The sequence below is a fragment of the Zosterops lateralis genome (assembly GCF_965231275.1).
Source record: "Zosterops lateralis genome assembly, chromosome: 4".
NCBI lineage: Eukaryota > Metazoa > Chordata > Aves > Passeriformes > Zosteropidae > Zosterops > Zosterops lateralis.
In genome coordinates this window covers 44,353,640-44,373,652 of record NC_139765.1, presented here as the reverse complement: position 1 = coordinate 44,373,652, position 20,013 = coordinate 44,353,640, and the positions used below count along the sequence as shown (strand labels likewise).

At 38.3% G+C, this 20,013-nt stretch overlaps 1 protein-coding gene across 3 annotated transcripts in view; it reads left to right on the top strand.

Moving 5' to 3' along the window:
- Positions 1-4,416, top strand: part of TMEM117 (transmembrane protein 117) — a 181,516-nt gene extending 177,100 nt beyond the window's left edge. For all 3 annotated transcript variants that reach the window (XM_083858729.1, XM_083858730.1, XM_083858731.1), the window contains exon 8: positions 3,043-4,416. In XM_083858729.1, coding sequence (XP_083714855.1) covers positions 3,043-3,680 — 638 coding nt within the window. In that variant the 3' untranslated portion in view covers positions 3,681-4,416. The remainder of the gene's footprint in view (positions 1-3,042) is intronic.
- Positions 4,417-20,013: the final 15,597 nt, after the last annotated feature.

The window sequence follows — 20,013 nt, the reverse complement described above, 5'->3', positions numbered from 1 at the left end:
GGAATGAATTTTCATCCCCAAATACTGGTTGTAGTCTGCAATGCCTATAAAAACATTTCAGGTTTTGCATCACAGCCTGACAAGGACACTAACACTCCAATTTTTCTTTTGGAGAATCTTTGTTGCATCAAATTGCACTGTTGTACCACATTTCCGAATATACCAAATCAGATTCCTAACTCTCGAAGCATTATGTATGCATGTAAAATGTCAGTGCTGTGAAAGTTATTAAGCTATAAAATTATTAACTAGGTCTCTTTTTAGGTAGTACATGGCTGAATGACACCACCTATTTTCCCACATGATTTTCTTCATTGTTAACTTCGTTGAAGACTGGATAAAATTCTCTTCAGTTTGCTGAACTGATTGAGTAACTTTCCAGTCTTGACAGCTGATCCTATTACATCCTTCCATTTCAAATTTTGTCTTTGAATAAACCACTTTCCATCCAAGAAGGGCTCAGTGGGGTCAGGTATTATGCCAGTATTCTTGGCCGGATAGATTTCATTGAAGTAGAGTCAACCCTAAAGCAGCAGCAACTGAGTAAGAGACAAGTTAAATGACTTCATAGTGTGGGGCTCCATTTTCCCTTGTCATTTTCCTTGTCTGGAATGAAACTTAAAATATTTTTAAATAAAAATTATATCTCTTTAAATAAAATTGATATCTATACCTTCCTAATTTATTATGATTATTTGCATACTTACAAACTTGAACTTGTTCATATGCAAGATCAAAGGTTGTGATTTATTTTAATTTACCTAAGCCTATTTCCTATATAAGCTGGATATATGACTTAAAGTTGCTATAAAAATGATTATGTTAAAATAAAGTTACAATAGACAATCATTTCATATACATAGATTATAAACAATTAAGTTACAATGTTAAAGGTTGGTGAATATATTAAATCTCTGTATAACCACATATGGGCACAATGACATCTTTGTGGTCCAGAACATCATGGACCTAGAAGGATTGCTTGGTTGGCTTTTTTGGCTGTCATGCCTGCTACTGCAGCAGTACAGTACGTGTCTTGGAGAGGGATAGATGGCAGAGGACACTGTATTCTAGAAAGAGGTAAGTACTTGCTCTAAGTACCCAAGACAGCACTAACTCAGTCGTTTTGTGTCTAAGGAGATTAATGCAGCCCTTGGCTACAGGGATTACTGAGTAGGAGACAAAATATGTCATTGTGTTCATGTATGGTTATAGTGAGACTGTTACTCATACACAGCCTTTGGTTCTGGTGACAACTGTATTCAAAAGAAAAGGAAAAATCAGAGCTCATCAAGCATAACAGTGATGCAGAGGATGGAAAAATTGTTTAGAAATGAGAAATTTAAGGAGTTTTGAGAAAATCCACTATAGAACAGCAGCTGTTCTTAGTCAACTAGCTACCATTTAGACATACAGGTCTAGTTCATCTTCATTACATGGAATGATGGACCTACGTGGTTTGTATAGCCCACATGGACCCAAACAATCCCAGCAGCTGAGCTCAGGGCTTTGTTTCTGCCTGCATAGCTCTGGCTAGGAGCTGAGTGAAGGAGTTTCTAGTTCATACTTTCTATGAAACAGGAACAGTATATCTTTCTTAGATCAGGCAAGTGCTTAAATTCTTAATGTGAAATGAGTGGAGCATTTTTTAATTTTCATTGTAATTTGTGTTTAGCCTAAGGAAATGAGAATTATGTGATTTTGTGTGGGTTGGTTTCACTCCATCAAACACTCAGCATCAAATATCTTTTGAACCCATGGCCGTTTTCAAAACATTTTCAGACAGTGAGAATATGAAAAACAGTGATATTAACATTGTGTCCTAAGAAATTGTGGTAAGGTAAAGAAGAGTCATCTAAGTGCCCAGCTGAGGAAAAAACAAGAAGTCAGCTATTATATTCTGCTTGACAGCAGCTAAGGATAAGTGAACCTTGTGTCTTTCTGCTTAAAGATAGATGTGATGGGAGAAATAGAAACATGAAATACATGGCAAACATCCACGGGAAATTTTTATTTATTCTAAACTGAAGAGAACTGTTAAACATAACTCCTGAATACAAGAAGTTAGTCTCTTTATCCTCCTGAAGAATTCTGGTTATACAGTTTGAACACACATACTTTCAGGAACTGGAATCCATTAATTCTTGGCAAGTCACTAGCCTAAGTAATTTGATAGATCCTGTGATACATTTTCTTTTTCATTTGAAGCATACTTAAATATGATTCCAGCAAAGACCAAGATCATTCATCACCAGCAGGAACATTCCTTCGTGTACGTATTTTCACTTAATGCTGACATGTAGATTTGCCAGGTTCTTGGGTGGTGGGAGTCATCACTGCACAGGTGAGATCTTAACATATGTCCATCTAGAATGTAAGATATGCTTTGACTGTGAAAATAGTATAATTTGGTATGTGTATTCATAGACACAGATTATAAAAAAAGCTAAGCTGGCTAGACTCTGAAGTCTACAATCAGCCCTTGCTATTTCTCAAGAATCACACTGTGATTCTATAAATCACAGTTTGTCTGATTGCCAATACCTAAATATATCTGCACTCCATGGTTGGTATATCAAACAGCATAAGTTTATAGTCTTGAAATTCATATAATTACCAACCTCAAAAACCTCAGTCACTTCAGTAATTTCTGGAATATAAACTGTTCTATCAAATATGGACTTTTCATGGAAAATTTCCATATGAATATTTTTAAAGCCCCAGAATTAATGCTTTTTTAGGTTTATTGACCTATAACACATCACCTAGTGATCTAATCGACTGGTCACTTGCAAATAGCAATGTCAATGGAATAGAAATACTGCTGTGCTTGTGTTACAAAACTGTTTTGTGTTGAGACTAACTGCAAAATACCAAGGGGTGTTCAGCATAAATCTGACTGTGATGGAAATTTATTTACAATTTTGCTTTACAGATTAATGAAAAAGAACTCTTTTTTCCTGAGTATTTTTACATATAATGGCATTTTTACTGCTTCTAAAATGGATATATCAGATGACAGAACTTTCTTTTTCCAAACAGGCAAATGGTTTAACTATGGAATTATCTTCCTTGTTTTAATCTTGGATCTGAATATGTGGAAGAACCAAATATTTTACAAACCTCATGAATATGGTCAATATATTGGTCCTGGACAGAAGATCTACACAGTGAAGGACTCAGAGAGCTTGAAAGATCTTAACAGAACTAAGTTATCATGGGAGTGGAGATCCAATAACACCAACCCATTGACGAACCGGACCTATGCCGAAGGGGACATGTTCTTGCACAGCAGGTTCACAGGCTCCAGCCTTGATGTCAAATGCCTGGCTTTTATTCCAAGTTTGCTGGCTTTTGCTTTGTTTGGTTTCTTCATCTGGTTCTTTGGGCGATTTCAGAAAACTGACCAAGGCATGGAGAATTTAGACAAGTCGTACACAAGAATGAAACGAAAGTCACCATCAGATATGGGAATGACACGAGAAAATACACAGGTGTTAGAAGAACCATTGAATTTTCAAGAACCACATATGGTATCCATAAAATCAGACTTAAGTGAAATAGTTTTTAATTCTTCTCTCCTAACTTCTGAAAACTTGAACGCACAACTGAATGAACAAGACAGCCCTTTACAGCCAGGACCAGAGTCCTCTGTTCCTAAGAATAATCCTGTGACATAGAGGAAAATACCCAGGAAAATCAGTTTAAATAAGCAGTTACTCTAAGATTTCAGTTTTACCTTTTGTAAGTTAAGATTTACATAGTGTTTAGAATAAGAAACTTAACCTATACCAAGAGGTGCTCAGCATGCTTTTTCTAGGAATTTTGTTTTTTATTTGTATTATAGTATGTGCCTATTGTATATCTAACATTCCTTTATAGATTGCTTCCCAAAATTGCACAAGCTATTTATTAATACATTACCTTAACTGTATAATAGTGTATTAGATGATTACTTGCAGGTATAAAATTCTACCGTGGTGGTGCCTTGAGACATTAAACTGTTTTTTAACTCAATGACAGGTGTATAGCACACTTCTTTTCATCTGCTCTGCAAAGCTTTTTGTATATGGTTGTTTCAAGTACCATTTGATGTCTTGACAGAGGAGATAAATATAGTAGTTCATAAAGAAGGTTTTCTGTTAGGACATCACAACTTGACTTTGTTATTTACTCATCTGTGAAGTCAGAGATTTTGATGACCAGACTGCAGAGAAGTATGTTGATTACCTTTTAATTTTTCTGGCTAGCTGCCAAACACAAATACAGATTTATTATGCAGTAAACAGCAGAGACATAATATAGCATGGGTCACTAGTTGTGAAAATATGAGTTTCTCCATCAGTAATAGCAATTATGTGATAATGCCCAATTATGTTTTTTCTTAATTAAAGATAAACTGCTCCTTGATTTAAAGCTTTGCCCTTCACCTTTTAGAAACAGAGGTGAAACTACACGGTTGAAGCATCTCTTTCCATCATCACACCACCCCATGCAACATCAAAGAGCCAATGGAGTGATTACAGTACAGGACACAAAGGCCATTAAATCCGGTATTTTTACAGTTTAGTGCAGATATGGTCTGGGTATATGTGAAACATACATAGGAACATACTGCTTATAGTCTAATTTCTCCAAATGCTGAACAAATATTGAAGATTTTTAATTAAAATAAATTAATAGGTGAATATTATTGCAACTTTTTTTTTCTGCATTTGTTATCCATGAGTATTCATAACTTGGAATCAGAAATAGAAGGAAACTGACGTTTTTATTTTCATGAAGGGGACTTTGCAATGTGAATTTCTCTGCTGTATGATCAAACTACATGCACTAGAGAAATTGCATATCTCAAACATCAGAAAGACTCTGATTTGCCTCTAATTTAGTTCTATAAAATTGTTGTTACAAGTTACCAAATAATAAGTTGTTTTTAAGACTGAATTATTTCCTTGTCACTTTCTGGTGTTGCTGTATTTTGTCTTTGTGACTTTTTATCTCTGTTGGTTTTAATCTATTTGCTTTTAAGTTTTCAGAATGCTGAATTTAGCATGCATAATAGAACTATGCATTTATTAACTGTCACTTGTGAGCCAATTTTAATAAACATCATTCAACAATTGTTTATTATGAGGCAGGAACACACTCTGTTAGTTCTGGAATTTTTAAAAATATTTTACCCATGCATTGCCCTATTTCAATTGATAAATATTTCTGACACCAAAAAAGACAGACAGCATCACAGTGATGTCAAAATCAAATATTTTAATGAAATATTTAATATTTTACCAGGAGAAAATTATTTTAAAATCATAATAAATTTTTATCCATTAAAAATTATGGCTAAACCCAAATCTACTTGCTTTTGCCTACTGCAATCTATAAACTTGTTTAATTGACTTATGATATAATCAAAGACAAACCATTAGTAAGTAATGATAAAACAGTGTGAGATCCTGCTTGTACTATGTAAGAGCTGATATACTGATGTTTGACATTCAAACAGCATTTGATTTCTTGAGTAGTTACAGAAATAGCTGTTTATTTTGCAGATACATGCTTCTCTGTATGTTTTGGACACTGTAAACCCAAGTACTGACTATCTCTCGTTAACTCATTTCTCTATTTGTGCAGAGTAGTAGTTAAATACATTAATATGTTGGCAGAAAAATGAAATAATTACTTGAGCCTTACAGCCTGCATGATTACTTGACTCTGAGGAAACTGCTATTAAGCCACTGATTTCACAGCTAAAATAATTCCTTGACCTCATATTGAGTTAATGCTTTTAAGGTCATTACAAGCCTTCATGAAAAAGAGAAAAGCATCAAGTAATCCTAAATCTGTATGAGTATTTAAATTAATGGGCAAGCATAGAGACTGCTTATATCATGAATTTATAAGAAGTTTAAAGATTCAATGTAACTACTTACCATGGTCAACTCATCTAGTTAATTAATGGAGAAAGGACTTCTCAGTCATGTAGGAATCTCATTTGTAATTACAGACATAGATGGAAGAAGAGAGAATTTAATTCTCCACTTCCAGTGATAGGCTTGAGAAGCCTGAGTTAGGTGGCCAGGCTTGCCCTAAGCACCTAAGATGATTCAGTACCTAACTCAGTAATTTACCTCTGCATTACTGAGTAGTGGAACCCAGCAGGAACAGGTTTGTGGAGTAGGTGCTGAGGACCCAGTGCCCACAGTTCATGCACTGCAGGGGTTTACGTCAGTTTAGCTCTCTTTTGGTCCCAACAGAGTGAGTGAACAATAGTGTCTGGGGTACATGCAGAAACTACGTGATCAGAGTTAGAGGAGAGTAAGCAAGCACAATCACAACTTTACTCCTAAGCTGAGCTGCTAATGCAGAGTCATTCTCAGTCTTCTTCCCAAAATGGAAATATTCCTTCTCCAAGCACATTCATTGTTGTCAACTGTTGCTCACTTTTAACATTTTGAAATGCTTTGCTAACTCTGAACAGTCTGAACTGCTTTCAAGACTAGTATCCATAACTGGGACCTTAATATGCAATTCTTTCCTTCTCCTGAAAGCCTAACTATTGGAAAAAAAATTTTAGGCTTCTATTTCTTTTCCTGAGGACACTGAAAAATCCATAGGAGGGGAGAAACTTGAGGTAGTGTCAGTTTTTTTCACAAACTACACATCTCCCTTCTGCCCTCTATAATGAACCATCTAGCATCTGCCATCATGACAGGGCTGGCTGGTGTCTGCTTTGTCAAAGATCAGATTTGGTACAATATTTCTTTTTTTTTACCATAGATACATTGTACAGTGATGGATGATAGAAACCACCTGATACAGTATATATATAGAAGATATATCTCTAGGATAAGCGCATTAGATTTATGAGCCCATAGGTGCCCATGAATTGCCTTAGCATTCTCAACAATTATCTTTAGTGAGATGGAATAGACATAAAGCAAATAAAAGGTAAGAATTTTTGTAGAAAGTACCTTAAATATAGTATTCAGTCTTATGGAAATGTATAGATATCTTCAAAACCACGTATATAAAATGTGTATGTATATGTACATTAGGAGCCCAGGGATTCGTTGATTTTCCTGGGAAAACTGCTGAGTTTCTCAAGGCAATTTACTACCACTGTTTTTATGCTACACTGCTCCATCAGTTACTTACTCCTGGTTGTTTCATCTCCTCTGCCTCTACTTATTTTGCAGAGAAGATATGACCAAAGAAAGAGCATTTAATTGCACTGTCTTAATCCCCAAGTTATTTCTTTGTCTAATTTATGCAGAAACTAATTTTTTTTCTGTTTTAAAAGATTTCTTTCCTTTCCAGCTAGTATCATCATACTTTGGGCTGCTGCACTGTTAAATTATTGCTTTTACTGCATTGAACAGCATCCATCATGACAACCACCTGGAAACAAAAAGCAGACACCTCAAAAAGACTGGGAAGGCAGCAAGTCAGTTCCTTAGTCGACTGGCAAGCTCATTTTCCCACAAGTGAACAGGTTATGACTCACTAGTAAAAGATGTAACAGATTTTTAATACACAGGCTCTAATTTTAACAACCTTCTAGAAGGGGCTCAGTGGGAGAGGACTTTTTTATCTCAGACTATAAATTTGAAGTAGTTACATCCTGCATACAGAGTGTTTCAACTTTTTAGGGTGCATTTAAAAGTAACCAACTTAAATTTCGAGCAGATTGCAAGAACTATAAAAATTAGACCACACTGTGAGTTAGAATATAAAGGTGATTCACTTCATGCTTTCTGGCACAGGATGGAGACAAAACACTTTTATCAGATGTTTGAGTGGCCCTGTGCTTGGGATTTGACATGCAAAGGTTCAAACTGCATTTATTAACTAACGTTTGCAGTACCTTTATCAACAGAGGTGTCACTGCCAGCACCAGACAGACCAGCTCTTCTGCCATAGACTCTCTGCCCTGTCCATTCTAACTTGCAAATTACAAAGGAGTTGTTCCTTTTTCTATGCACTGAAAGCTGTCCTATGGGGTGTCTGGGCTACCTGAATGTGCTGTGGCCTGTTATTGCAATGCCTAATATACAACTCCAAGAAGGACAGCCAAGGGCAGGCAAAAGGGTCTGGTCTGTCAGTTTTATGGCCTTGAAGTGAAGAATGTCACTTACATGACCATTTCAGAAGCAAATCAATATAAATAGAACTCCTGTTTCACAGGAACACAAAGGGACAAATGGAGAGACAGGAAATCACTAGGAATCTTTTCCATCCTCCTCAGATATTCAAACAGCAAGTCCCTGTTTCCAAGTGCTCACAAAGAGTTCCCAGCTTCCACATGACTTCTGGGTGAGTAGCTCTTCTGGGTAACTAGGTTTTAACACCATCGTAATTCCCTCCTAACACTTCTTCTGCATAGAGGATGTCAGCAGCTTTTCACAGTTTGGAGAAATGGAGTAGTTTTCTGAAAAGGAAGTGGGAAAGAAATTGTAAGGGAGACACTCCATGAGGCTGGTACTCTCCAAAGCAAACTCTGTCTTGGAGAAAGGAAAAACATGAATCTAGCTGCTTTGCAAAGAGGATTGAAGTAGCAAAATCAAATCCTTTTAGAGATATATCTTTTATCAGCAGCACAGTCACAGAGATACTTCTAATCTCATGCTTTTCCTTTGATGTGTAGCAATTGGTGTGTGCAGAAGAGCAGCTTATCTGATTCCTGGAGGCAGGTTATAGACCTGGTCTTCATGCTGTTTGTGACATCTGGAACACTTCATATCAAATTCCTTTTTCTCTTAATTTTTCTCTCATTTTTCCCTGCAAAAGTCCATTTAATTTCATTCTTCTGTTTTTATTTCCAATAAACTTTTATTGTTAGTGACCTAAATGGCAAGTTACCCTCCAAAGGCCCATAATTGCTGTTATTGATTCAGTACCATCTGTATCTCTCTCCCTCCCTTTCAATAGGGATATACATCGATAGTGACTGCTCTAAGACACTGCATGCCTTGCTGACCTTTCCTTTGAGAGTTTGAGAGCACATAAAGGCAGTTGATGTGCTGGTGGCTACTAGGTCTTTTGGTTAACAAAACACATACTCAGACATGGTTAAGTTTCAGTATTTAATTGTTCACATAATCACTTGCTGAAAGCAGGTATAGCTCAAGCCAACAACAGCTAGAATTCATATATTCCAAAACTGCACTGGCTCCAGCTGCTCCAAATGTTTGAGGATATTTGCAAGGTTCATTCCCTGTTGGCTGTAGCAGCATTGCTTGATGATGCATGTGTGGCTTAACTTTAGTGTCATCCAGTGATACCACAAGTAGAGATAATTTCCAGTAATCGTTGTTTCCATGTTTCCATGGTTACTGGAGAAATTTCTATTTTTGCTTCATGAAGCTATAAAAAGCCAAAATGTATTGCAAAATTTTGCAAGGTTAAAGTTAAATTATGAGTAGACAATCTAGCCATTTTTACTTCATCTGTGCCTGCCCTTTTCACCCTTTCCATCAATTTTGACCTGCTGATCCACAGCAAAGCTGCTCCTCAAAAATAATCCCAAAGGGGGCAGCGATCAACTTCTTTCCTGTGTGGTCCTAGAGAGACTTCAGACATCATTCATTGAATTTTTTTTAAAAAAAAGATTCTAAGGTCTAAAGAGTTTGTTATTTATATAAAAACAGTTAAAGCAGATGCAACAAAAGTTGGCAGTAACCTCGTGCTTCATTTTAATAGCAAGTCAGCCTACAGGGGCCAATATAATTATTTGTTGAATCTGTCAGCTACAGGTAGGTTTAGTGTGTAGCATTTAATGAAACCTCCATGGAAATGTGTGTTGTTGTACCTAAAAAACAGAGTGGTTTCCGGTTTTCAAGCCCAGCCCAGGCAATACCTCTATCACCTAAGAGAGCACAGTGGCAGGTCCTTAGTCAGCAACCTGTACCAACAGGTTTTTGAATGTCATGTTGGACCATTCAAAGATAGAAGCTCACATCTATGTCAGCTATATGGCTGTTCTAGATCACTGCTCCTGAACAGTGTAGTCTTGTTGTTTTGAGTAGTGTCACAAAGACACAGTGTAATACTGGTCTGACTAGACTTCAAAGGTGCCTGGTTAATTTGGATGTACTTCAATGCCTTTCAAAGTGCACATGGAGGAATAAATACAGATAGCCCAAACGTCCTTCCTGGTGTTTTAAAGGCTCCATCTTTACATCACAGAAATATCCACCAAGATTTTGGAGAAGTTAACCAGGATGTTTACAAGAGATCTCTGCCCCATCTTCTGTGGTCACTGGAAACTGTATTTTACTAAAAACTACCCATTCATTGTATTGCACTTGTAATGACACCACTGTCACATATAAGTGTCTGAGATGAATATAACTACAGAGATTGGAAAGGAACTCTTGAAGACCTTGCAATGCAAAAGAAATGCAAAAGTAGAGAGGAAAATTAAAAGGCTAAGATATTAAGTCATTTGCTCAATTTCAGACATGTCAGGTATCCACCTGCTTGCCTATTTTATCAGGACTTTAGTCTTTCTAGTTTGTTGCTGTCAAATATTTTCTTTGCATCATGTGATTCACATATACATGGACATGGCATGAAATATCCCAGGAACAGGATTAGACATATATCACCCTTGCATAAATTTCAGCTGGAGAAATTAAGTTTATGAAATCAGAAGGCAGTTTTGTTACCATCAGATCCCCATTGTCTCATGCCATGAAACTGCCTCAGGGTAACTGCCACTGGAAGTGGAAATATCTCACTCCTTCCTCAACTGCCTTTTGGAGTTTTCTTCAGAAGAAATCAGTCTGGTTTCAGACACTGTGATCTGGGAAACAGGCTTCAACATTTCTTCAAGTAACAGCAAGTAACATGCAAAGGAGTTACAAAGCCACTCTTTAATCCCCTCAAATGGTGACATCCTACTGTTCCTTCGCAAATGGTATTTTGTAAAAAGGAAGTAGTTAAATTTCTTTTCATAGTAATAGCAAAGACTGCCAGTGTTTTTGTGATGGAAACTTCAATATCTATACTGGATTGTGTTTTCCAAGGCATCACTTCAACTCTATCAAGTGTCATTGAGGAGAAATGCTGGGAGCTCAAAAGACAAGCAACAACAAGTATTCTGCTAACATGTTCCTGTCATGTACACTGTGAATGTATTAATTTTTTTCTTGAATGATGAAACAGAGAGACCTGTAAAACAACAATTTATTTGTAATGTGATTCTGCACATCTTGTCTGAGATGTGAAAGTCTGCCAGTATCAGAGTAATAATACTGGGTTTAGGGACAAGATGAGGGGAAACCTTTGCCCAGTGAGAGCACACATGAGCAGCAGAAAGTGACAAGTACTGTGTTACATCTCTGCCTGCACACAGGAAGCCTGGATTGTTTTGTCAGTCAAGGTCAATGTGTGCAGATGGAGGGAAGAGTGAAAGGCAGGTGGTGGGACAAGTACTTTTAAACACATGTATCTGCTGGCAGCTTTATCATCCAGACTTAGGATTTTCTTCCTTCTAGTTGCTTGAGCCAAAACTTCACTTTGAATAATATTTAGGGATGCAAGACTGCTAGAATTTTGTTCTGCTGACTGAATCATTTTGGCGATTAAGACAAAGATGCCTCGAGTTTTAATAATATAAACTGGATATTCTTGTTGAGAGAAAAGCCTGGATATTTTTTCCTCACTTGGGAGGTCTACCAGATAGCATAGCAACATTTTCAGAGTTCTAACTCTGAAGGAAAAAAAAATGCCTAATACAATCTAAAAGGGAGGAAACTAAAAGACATCAGCCTCTTAGATAACTGTAATATATATTAAAAAAAATGTTCTCTATTCTGACAGTTTGTAGAAACCTGAGGAGTTTACATCATAGGGCATAAAATTATTTCAGCAATGTTCTTGTTTTCATAGAAAGAATGACTTTGAACTGTGAGCAGATTTGCCCTTTAATTTTGAAAGAAATCAATGTTCCCCTCCCTGAATGATCTGCAACTGGGACTAGTGTGAGTTAACTGGTTTGCACACCCAGCAGCCTGGAGATTTACAGAAAAAGAACAAATTCCTCAGTCCTTGCTGCAGGTGTGGCCTGAGAAGTCAGCTTTGAGTGCAGAGCTTATGTAGCTCCTGTGATGCAAAAGGATTTGCAGATACTGATTGCATTCTATGTACAGCTTTGATCACACTTTCTCTGACTTATTTTGCATCACTTCTTTGAATTGTGCCTACTATCTAATCAATGATTAACTTCCTACGCAGACCATTGGACTGAAGAGGATGGTGGCCTTAAGCAATGTCCCTGAATTCACTCTAGATACAAAGGTGCACTTGTGTTCCCTGACTCCCTTTGACTGAGGGATGTGAGCCCTGTTACAGAGAAGCAATTCCTCACAAACCCTCTGAAACCATGCAACAGAACTGATTGCACTGTAGAAAGTTTTGGAGCACTGCATGGGTTGGAGGTTGCTCCCAGGAGTCACCTCTGGGGAGGCACCCAGGGATACCACACGCTTGGTTTTCAGCAGCACTGGGAACTTCAGTCACAGTGGAAAAATTAAGTCAATTCCAGATAACTGAATGCGCTTCCTAATTCAAAAAGTGCTGCCCCTTGCATATCCCAGCAAGGGAGATAATGGCTGCAGCCCTGGGGAAAGTTCAGAGAGGATGTGACTTGAGGGGCAACCTTTCTATGAAGGACATGAGGGATTTCCTGGGGTGTCACTAATGCTGCACAGCAGTGCTTGAAGAGTTTCAAACTGCCCATAGTGTTGTGAGCTCCCACTTCTGGTTTGCTCTAACTGGGAGATTTCTCCTAGTGAGAAGGATGGTTATCCCTGGTAGTACTGAAACTCATCTTTTCCTTTTCTGGGTCTAATTAGGCTAGAGATGTTACCAGTCACATTCCGCATAGTTGCTTGAGCAGTCTTTATCTCACAGACAGACCAAACTGAACTTCTTGTGAAATGTGATGGCTTACCAGGGTTAAAAGTAATATGTCAGCAGGCACCTGGATCCAAGCATATACCCTTCTTAGAGAGACATCAGATGTGACACAAGTAGGGCGTGTAGGAGGATCAAACACCAGACAGTAACAGGCTACCAAAAGCATTTCAGCAGCGGAGTGTCTAAAGCAGCAATCTGTTCAACAGCAGTGAGGGGCACAGAGTATTCAGGGTAAGAAGGGTCAGATCCATAACTTCTTTAATGTTTTAAAATGGCTTTCTTGGACTTTTTAGAGCACTTCTACCAGCAAGTAAGATGTAATCAATGCTGGAAATGGAGGAAAAGGACTGAGTTACAGTAGTAAAAACCTGTTATAAAAGTGTACTGCATTGGCATGTCTTGATGGATGTGGGTGCTCAACCCTTTTGAGAACATGAATATATATGTAGGTGGCAAAACACAGATTTGAACTTTAGCTGAAAAGATTGTGAACTGAGATGTTTATAGGTACCTGATCTTATAATGAAAAAAAAATTTTTCCTACTCTCAGCCTTTCTCCCTCTTTACTGTCAGAACTGTGACATCCGGTAGCCTACAAGAAGCATCAGTGTGCTGCAGTACATCAAGACTAAGACTCTAATGCATGTGTAAGGGATAAATGACCTTTGGATGAGGTAGAGCTTCCAAGCTGGAGAAGAAATTAAGTCTGACCACTGCAGTTTTTAGCTCAAAAGCACAGTTTCCACATATTGGCCCAGTCTAACTCCAGTACTGAACTTGGGTAGGGTAGCAATCACTTATGACCTATGGACTAAATTTCAGGATTTCCAACAGACCCTATATTATTCTCCAGTCCGCTCAACAGGCTCAGGTAAAGGTAGTTTGATTCACTCTGGGTGATATGTGGTAAAAACAATATTCTCAGGAGGCAAAATAATAAAATTTTACTCACAAACTTTAGATTATTAAGGTAGGAAAAGGTACCTGGCAAATTTTAAAACAGCATCCACACTATGTAAGGCACTTCACAAACTTTAACTCAGCAAACTTAAACTTTAAACCAAACTTAACTACTTTAACCCTACCCAGAAACAACAAGGAATTGACTGAAGCTTTTTTTCATCTGGCTTACAATATTTTGAGATGTTAGGAGAAGAAAGAGAGAAAGAAAGAAAGAAAGAGAAAGAAAGGAAAGAAAGACAAAGAAATGATGAATAGAAAGATTTTACCAGGTCAAAGCAATGGTTGCTTGCAAGGTTGGGGATGAGGGAAGCCTGTGAAACACAAAGTTCAGTGGGTTAATATATGTTCTAGTATAGGTGGGAATGCCCACGTACCTCCCTTGCAGGGGGAGTTTTACACTGTCTGATGCAACACTGTGGATCGGGACAGGCCTCTGATGGAAGACCCCAAGAAATGAGTCTGTGGGTGCTTCAGAGGTCTTTTATGGTTTATGACACCTAAGACATGACAACTGCCTGTCACATCAGTGTTGTTAGCCAGTTAAGCCCCCTCAAAAGGGATGAATGCCTTCAGGCCTATGTGTAAATGTCTTGGTTCCCTTCCCCAGAGGCAACTTTTCATACCTGAGCCAATTGTGTAAGGGAGGACATGATAGAAAGCACTATTTCACCTGGCAGGATCTGCTTTTTTTTTTGGCCTCTTCCCTATCTGGCTCAAAACTCTCTTTTTTGCTAGACAAAACATGATTTGTTGTGGTCATCTGCAGCCCCTCTGTACCTGGGCTGTTACCTTGCACATTGACAGCAAAACACCCCTGCTTTTCCATGTGGCTGATTGTTTGAACCACTACCCATTACATTTTAGTCTCTCACGCGATAAAAAAGAGAAGCTGAGAAAGAAGAGTACACCTTCTAGGAGGCTTCTACTTGCTTTAGCATCTCCTGGAATAATCCACTGTCTTACACCCCACTGTTACATCCCACTGACTTCACTCTTTTTATTAGATTTGTACATTTTCATAGTTAGCTCTGCATTTATGTCTATGCATGCTGGTTTACAGTGTCTGAAGGGAAGGTGCAAAGATAATAGAATTAGGCTCTTTTCAATAGCAAGAGAAGAGACAATAAGAACAAATTGAAACACAGGAGGTTCCCTCTAAATATCAGGAAACAGTTTTTCACTGATTGACAGGTTGCTCAGGAAGGCTATAGAGTCTCTTTCCTTTGAGAAATTTAAAAGTCATCTGGATATAGTCCTGGACAACAGGCTTTGCATAGCCCTGCTTGAGCAGGGAGTTGGACCAAAAAACCCGCAACCAACTTAAACCACTTAATGATTCTGCAATTCAGTGAAATTATCACACTTTTACAGGTGTTTTCAGTGTTTGCCTCACACTTTTCTTGTCACTCAGTATAAATGCAGAAGTAATTTAAATAATGCTTTTACTATAGTTGCAAATAAAACAATGCTCATATATTGGTCAGTACTTATTGATATGTTGCTCCAGAACAGCAAAGGCAAGCATTTTAGATGACCAAAGAATGTTTCAGTGATCTGCTTGTGACTGAAACTTTCCTACCTGCTGCAAGAAAGGTTATTGTAGATTTCTGTGCAACAAATGTTCAGTTCACAGATACTGCTCATGGGGAACTACTCACACTGTCAAACGCTGCTTTCTGTACAATGCAACTGATGATTGCAAAGCCCTGGTTTGCCATATGATGTATGCGAAAAGGAGAATGTACAAAAAACAGAGCACATGGACATTGGCAAAGGAAGATTTCCTCAACACTGGAAAAATTCTGACCTCACATCTCCTAGTCTCCAATGCAAAGATTGCTCTTCAGTTAGCCAACACCTCATTCCAGTGTTTCACCCTCTATGTGGAAATTCCTAGCTTTGGAGATGTAGACAGTGTGGTTGGTGCAAGCCATACTCTTGTCATAGTCCACAATGCCTGAGTGCCAGGGGTGAGCCAGCACAGGGCACAATGAGGGCAGGTTATCAGTACTTGACCTTGACTAGCACCAAGATAGAACAGCAGTCAAGTGAGGCACATGGCCTGAGGGCAAGGGAAATGGCTCTGGGAGTGGGGAGCATGGATTCATGGTCTGGAGGCAGGTTGTTCACTCTAGAGCCACCAGACTCAGCTTTCTAACAGGAATGGTTTACTCCAATCCTTACTTTTGAGAAATTCTCAGAGGCATTTTCCAGGTATATACATCAGGTCAGACATAACTGATAAGATTCTTGTTTTGGCTCCCATCAAGGCATCAGGAGAAGCTAGATACTGAGCTGTCCAGCACATCTAGTCTGGCAAGTTATACCCAACCGATTTGCTTGGGAGATATGGATGTGTTTGCATGTCTCAGCTGTACTTCCAAATAGAATATTAAGAATTATATCAGGATGGTGTAGTTTCAAATGAACCCTTCAAATAATGTAAAGAAATCCAGATGCTTTGTGTTCCCCATGACTTGCTGTCCAACAAAGGTGTGCTAGGAGAACTTTTACTTTCCAGTCTGGTGTTTCCCAGTTCAAATGATTTGTTATGCCATTTTTTTTTTTCCTTTTAGTTTCCAGATTCAGGCCTAAAAGTGTATTTGTTCAAACTAGGTATCAAATATAATTGAAATACACTAAGAAGTGGAAGGTTTTATCGGCTGACTTGTACAGTGGTGAGAGTAAAGTGGTTGTGACCTTCTGGCTCTATCTTTGACAAGCATATAATTGGGAGGCAAGAGGAAGGCTCAAAAGCATGCCACTACATGGAAAGTGAGCCACTTTTGTTTATGAAGATGAGAGACTGTTCTTCTAGATGGCTTCTCATTCATGCAATGCACATTCTCTTTAAACACCTCTGTTGATTTTTCCAGGTATTCCTCAGTGGCTTGTTTGGTTAAGTTTCATTTGGTTTTAGTGGTCAGAGAACCTGAAATCAATGCAAGACAAATGAGTGAAAACATTGTGCACACTGTGCAGGAACCTCAGCAGATAAACTTCAGGAACACAGAAAAACAAGAGCAGGGAAAGGAAAAGGGAAGAGGAAAAATATGCCAGATGAGTTATTGGTTTGTTTTTCTGTCCCACTAATGGTCCTCAAAGAAAGGTGAGAAGTCCTTCACATAGAAATGAAGGGAATTAGTTCCTTTGTTTTAATCATGATGCAGAATTGGTCACTTGAGCTGCCTGTGAGTTCATGTCCTCTGCAGTTCGTTCACTGGTTTTAAATCTTCCATGTCAATGTAAATAACTTGTAATCAGAAAGGGAGGACCAGGTTCCTTACCTACCTGAAAACATGGAGAGACATGCGAGGGACTCTAGCAAAAAACATGGGAAGGAGTCTAGCAGCAAACACCATGAAGCCACTGATTCTGCTCCTCTGCACTGATCTAGTGCTTTCAACTGGTTTATTATTTATGGAGACAATTTTAGGCCAAGTGAAAAAGACATTGTTATTTTTGAAAAATCAAACCACACTATATTAGGCATGAATTGTATAGAATTTTTTATATTGTTAGCTCTTGTTATTGTTAGCATACTAGGAAATGCACTTTGCAACAGTCCTTGTAGTCCTCAGTGTCAATTTTTTATTAATGCTTTTCCTGTAATTCTGCATTTGTCTCTAATGTAGGTTGGGAATAAAATGAGAGCTATCCAGTGACTATTACTACATTTCTGAAGTTTCATAGATGTTAACAAAAGACTGTTTGATCCAGTAAATAAAAGTTACTCAGTAAGTTATAAATGACACTAAGATTATATCCCATGTAGATTTTCTTCACTGAAAAATTATTTACTAAAAGATTGTGACTTTTCTGTAAGACAGTATTTAAAAAAAATATTTAGCAGTCCAAGGATGAAAATGGCAAGTGCATGATCAGCTGCCATTCTGCTACTTGATTTGCTCTAAATCTGTGTGCATTGGCAGTGCTGAAAAACTCTTGACACTGGACCCGTGGTCTGTGATATTCAGCTTGCTCTCTCCTCAGAGGCATTCACTAAAGGACATTTGAAAGTCTCCCAGAAGGAAGGGAAAGTGGGCATTTCAAAGGACATTTGAAAGTCCAGCTATAGGGCTTGGGGGAGGGTACATTGATGGGAGGTCCTTCTTCTTGTCCATGACATGCCTTGCAGTAACTGGACATCCAAGAATGCAAGTTTCTTGGGAAAAAAGAAGACTGACTAGTGACAGTGCAGTCAGCTCTAGGCAATGGCACTTAGCTGAGAGGAGAGATGGCTTTTTCTTAAATCAGACTAAAAAGAAGCATAGGGAAAAGGAAAAGGTAGGAATGGGACCAGAAACGTGTCGGAGGCACTTACTTCCCGGCCAAGTGAAGAAGGAAACAGAGAGGGGTCTCACACATCAGTCTCCTCCATCCCAGAAGAGCACTGAGACACGCAACCGCAACACAGCTCAGCTGTCAACAGCTTCTGTTTAGGTGAGTAATTCTAGATCTTCCCAAGGAGCCCTTGAAATCAAACATTCACCTGATTCATTACTGCCATTACAGCTCTCTGAAAATTTACAGTGCTGCAGCAAACATTTCAGAAAAAAAAAAATTCTATTTCTATGCATTTCTTCAGGCTAAACATTTTCTGATACATACCTTACAAATTCAGGCCATGATAATGGAAATTTTTAAAAACAGGCTTTGGTTGGACATATTATGTCATTGTCCCACATCAAAAACATTGCCAGTTCTAAAAACGCACATTATACAGTGAGCTTATATATCTATTTTCTTTAAATACCTTGAAAAAAAATTTGCTGTTTTAGTGGGGTATATATGTATAATTATACCACAGGCCTAGTAGGAAAACAATATAAATTTCAGGAACTACTACTGTACTGTAGAGATAAATGTACAAGTGATTAAAAAGAAGAAATTATATTCAGAGTTCAAAAGAAGTTTTGCCCCAGAATAAATGTAAATGAGCTTTCTGCTGTTTCAGGGTTTGGAGGTTTTTTTTTCTGGGTTTGAAGCCATTATTCTGACCATAAAGGAGGGAAAGTATATGCAGCCATACAAGTAGGATCAAAATCTTTTTCCATTTGAACTTCAGCCTATGAACTAAAAAGGATGTGAATTAACTGAGGCTGCATAACTAAGCAAAGTTCGGAAGTGTCAGTTATGTTAATGAGCAAGCAGATATTTATCAGGGAACCACTGTGAAAGTAATCTTCTTGCTAAGCCATTGAAGATAAACCAACAGGTTGCATCTGTAATTAGGGACACCAAGGCACAGAACTGGACCCACCAGACCCATGCTTTTCAGTCATAGTGTTTTGGTCATGTGTCTGCAAGTCTTTCTTGTTCTTTGTGTCTGTAATTTTTTGCATTACTGCTCCTAATGGTTCACTCTTTGAAAAGCTGCCCCACATCAAATGGATACTTTCCTTTAGGACGCTTCAAGAGACACTGACAAGGCCTTCCTGACATTACCACCCAAGTTTCCCGTCGGAAACCAGAAAACATTTAAGACACATTTTACTTCTTTTCTTTTTCCTCAGTCAAACAAAACAGGCCAAATTTATTTCTCATTGTCATAATTTTCAGGTTTATATAAATTTATAGTCTCTTAGAACTTCATCCTGGTGGAGAAGGTGATGGAAGACCACATCTGCACTGTGCCAGATATGATGTGTAAGTGCTCCAACCATACTAAAAACAAGGGGTGGGTAGCACTCTTTCATTTAGCATGTGAATAAATATTTCCAGGCCTGGGTCTCTGAATAAATATTTCCAGGCCTGGGTCTGTGAGAGACTGAATGTCTTCCACCAGAGGACTGCACATGATCCATGGTGTTTCAAAAAGCAGTGTAAATATAACCCACTCTGGGGGAGGTACCTGGATGTTCCCACATACAGCTGAACATATACTAACCCATTGAAGTCCATGTTTCATGGAACCTCCACAACGAAGAAGACCAGAAGACCAGAGAGAATCAACAGGACACGTGCTGGATCCATGGGTTGTGATGCCTTTCTACTTAATCTGTCTCTCTGTCACTCTCTTTTGCTCCACCCCCTGCTGTTTTCCTATTTCTTTCTACCTCTGTCTCACATTTATGATTAAATAAAATCCTTATTATAGACTTCAGCATATGGTCTGTTTGCACC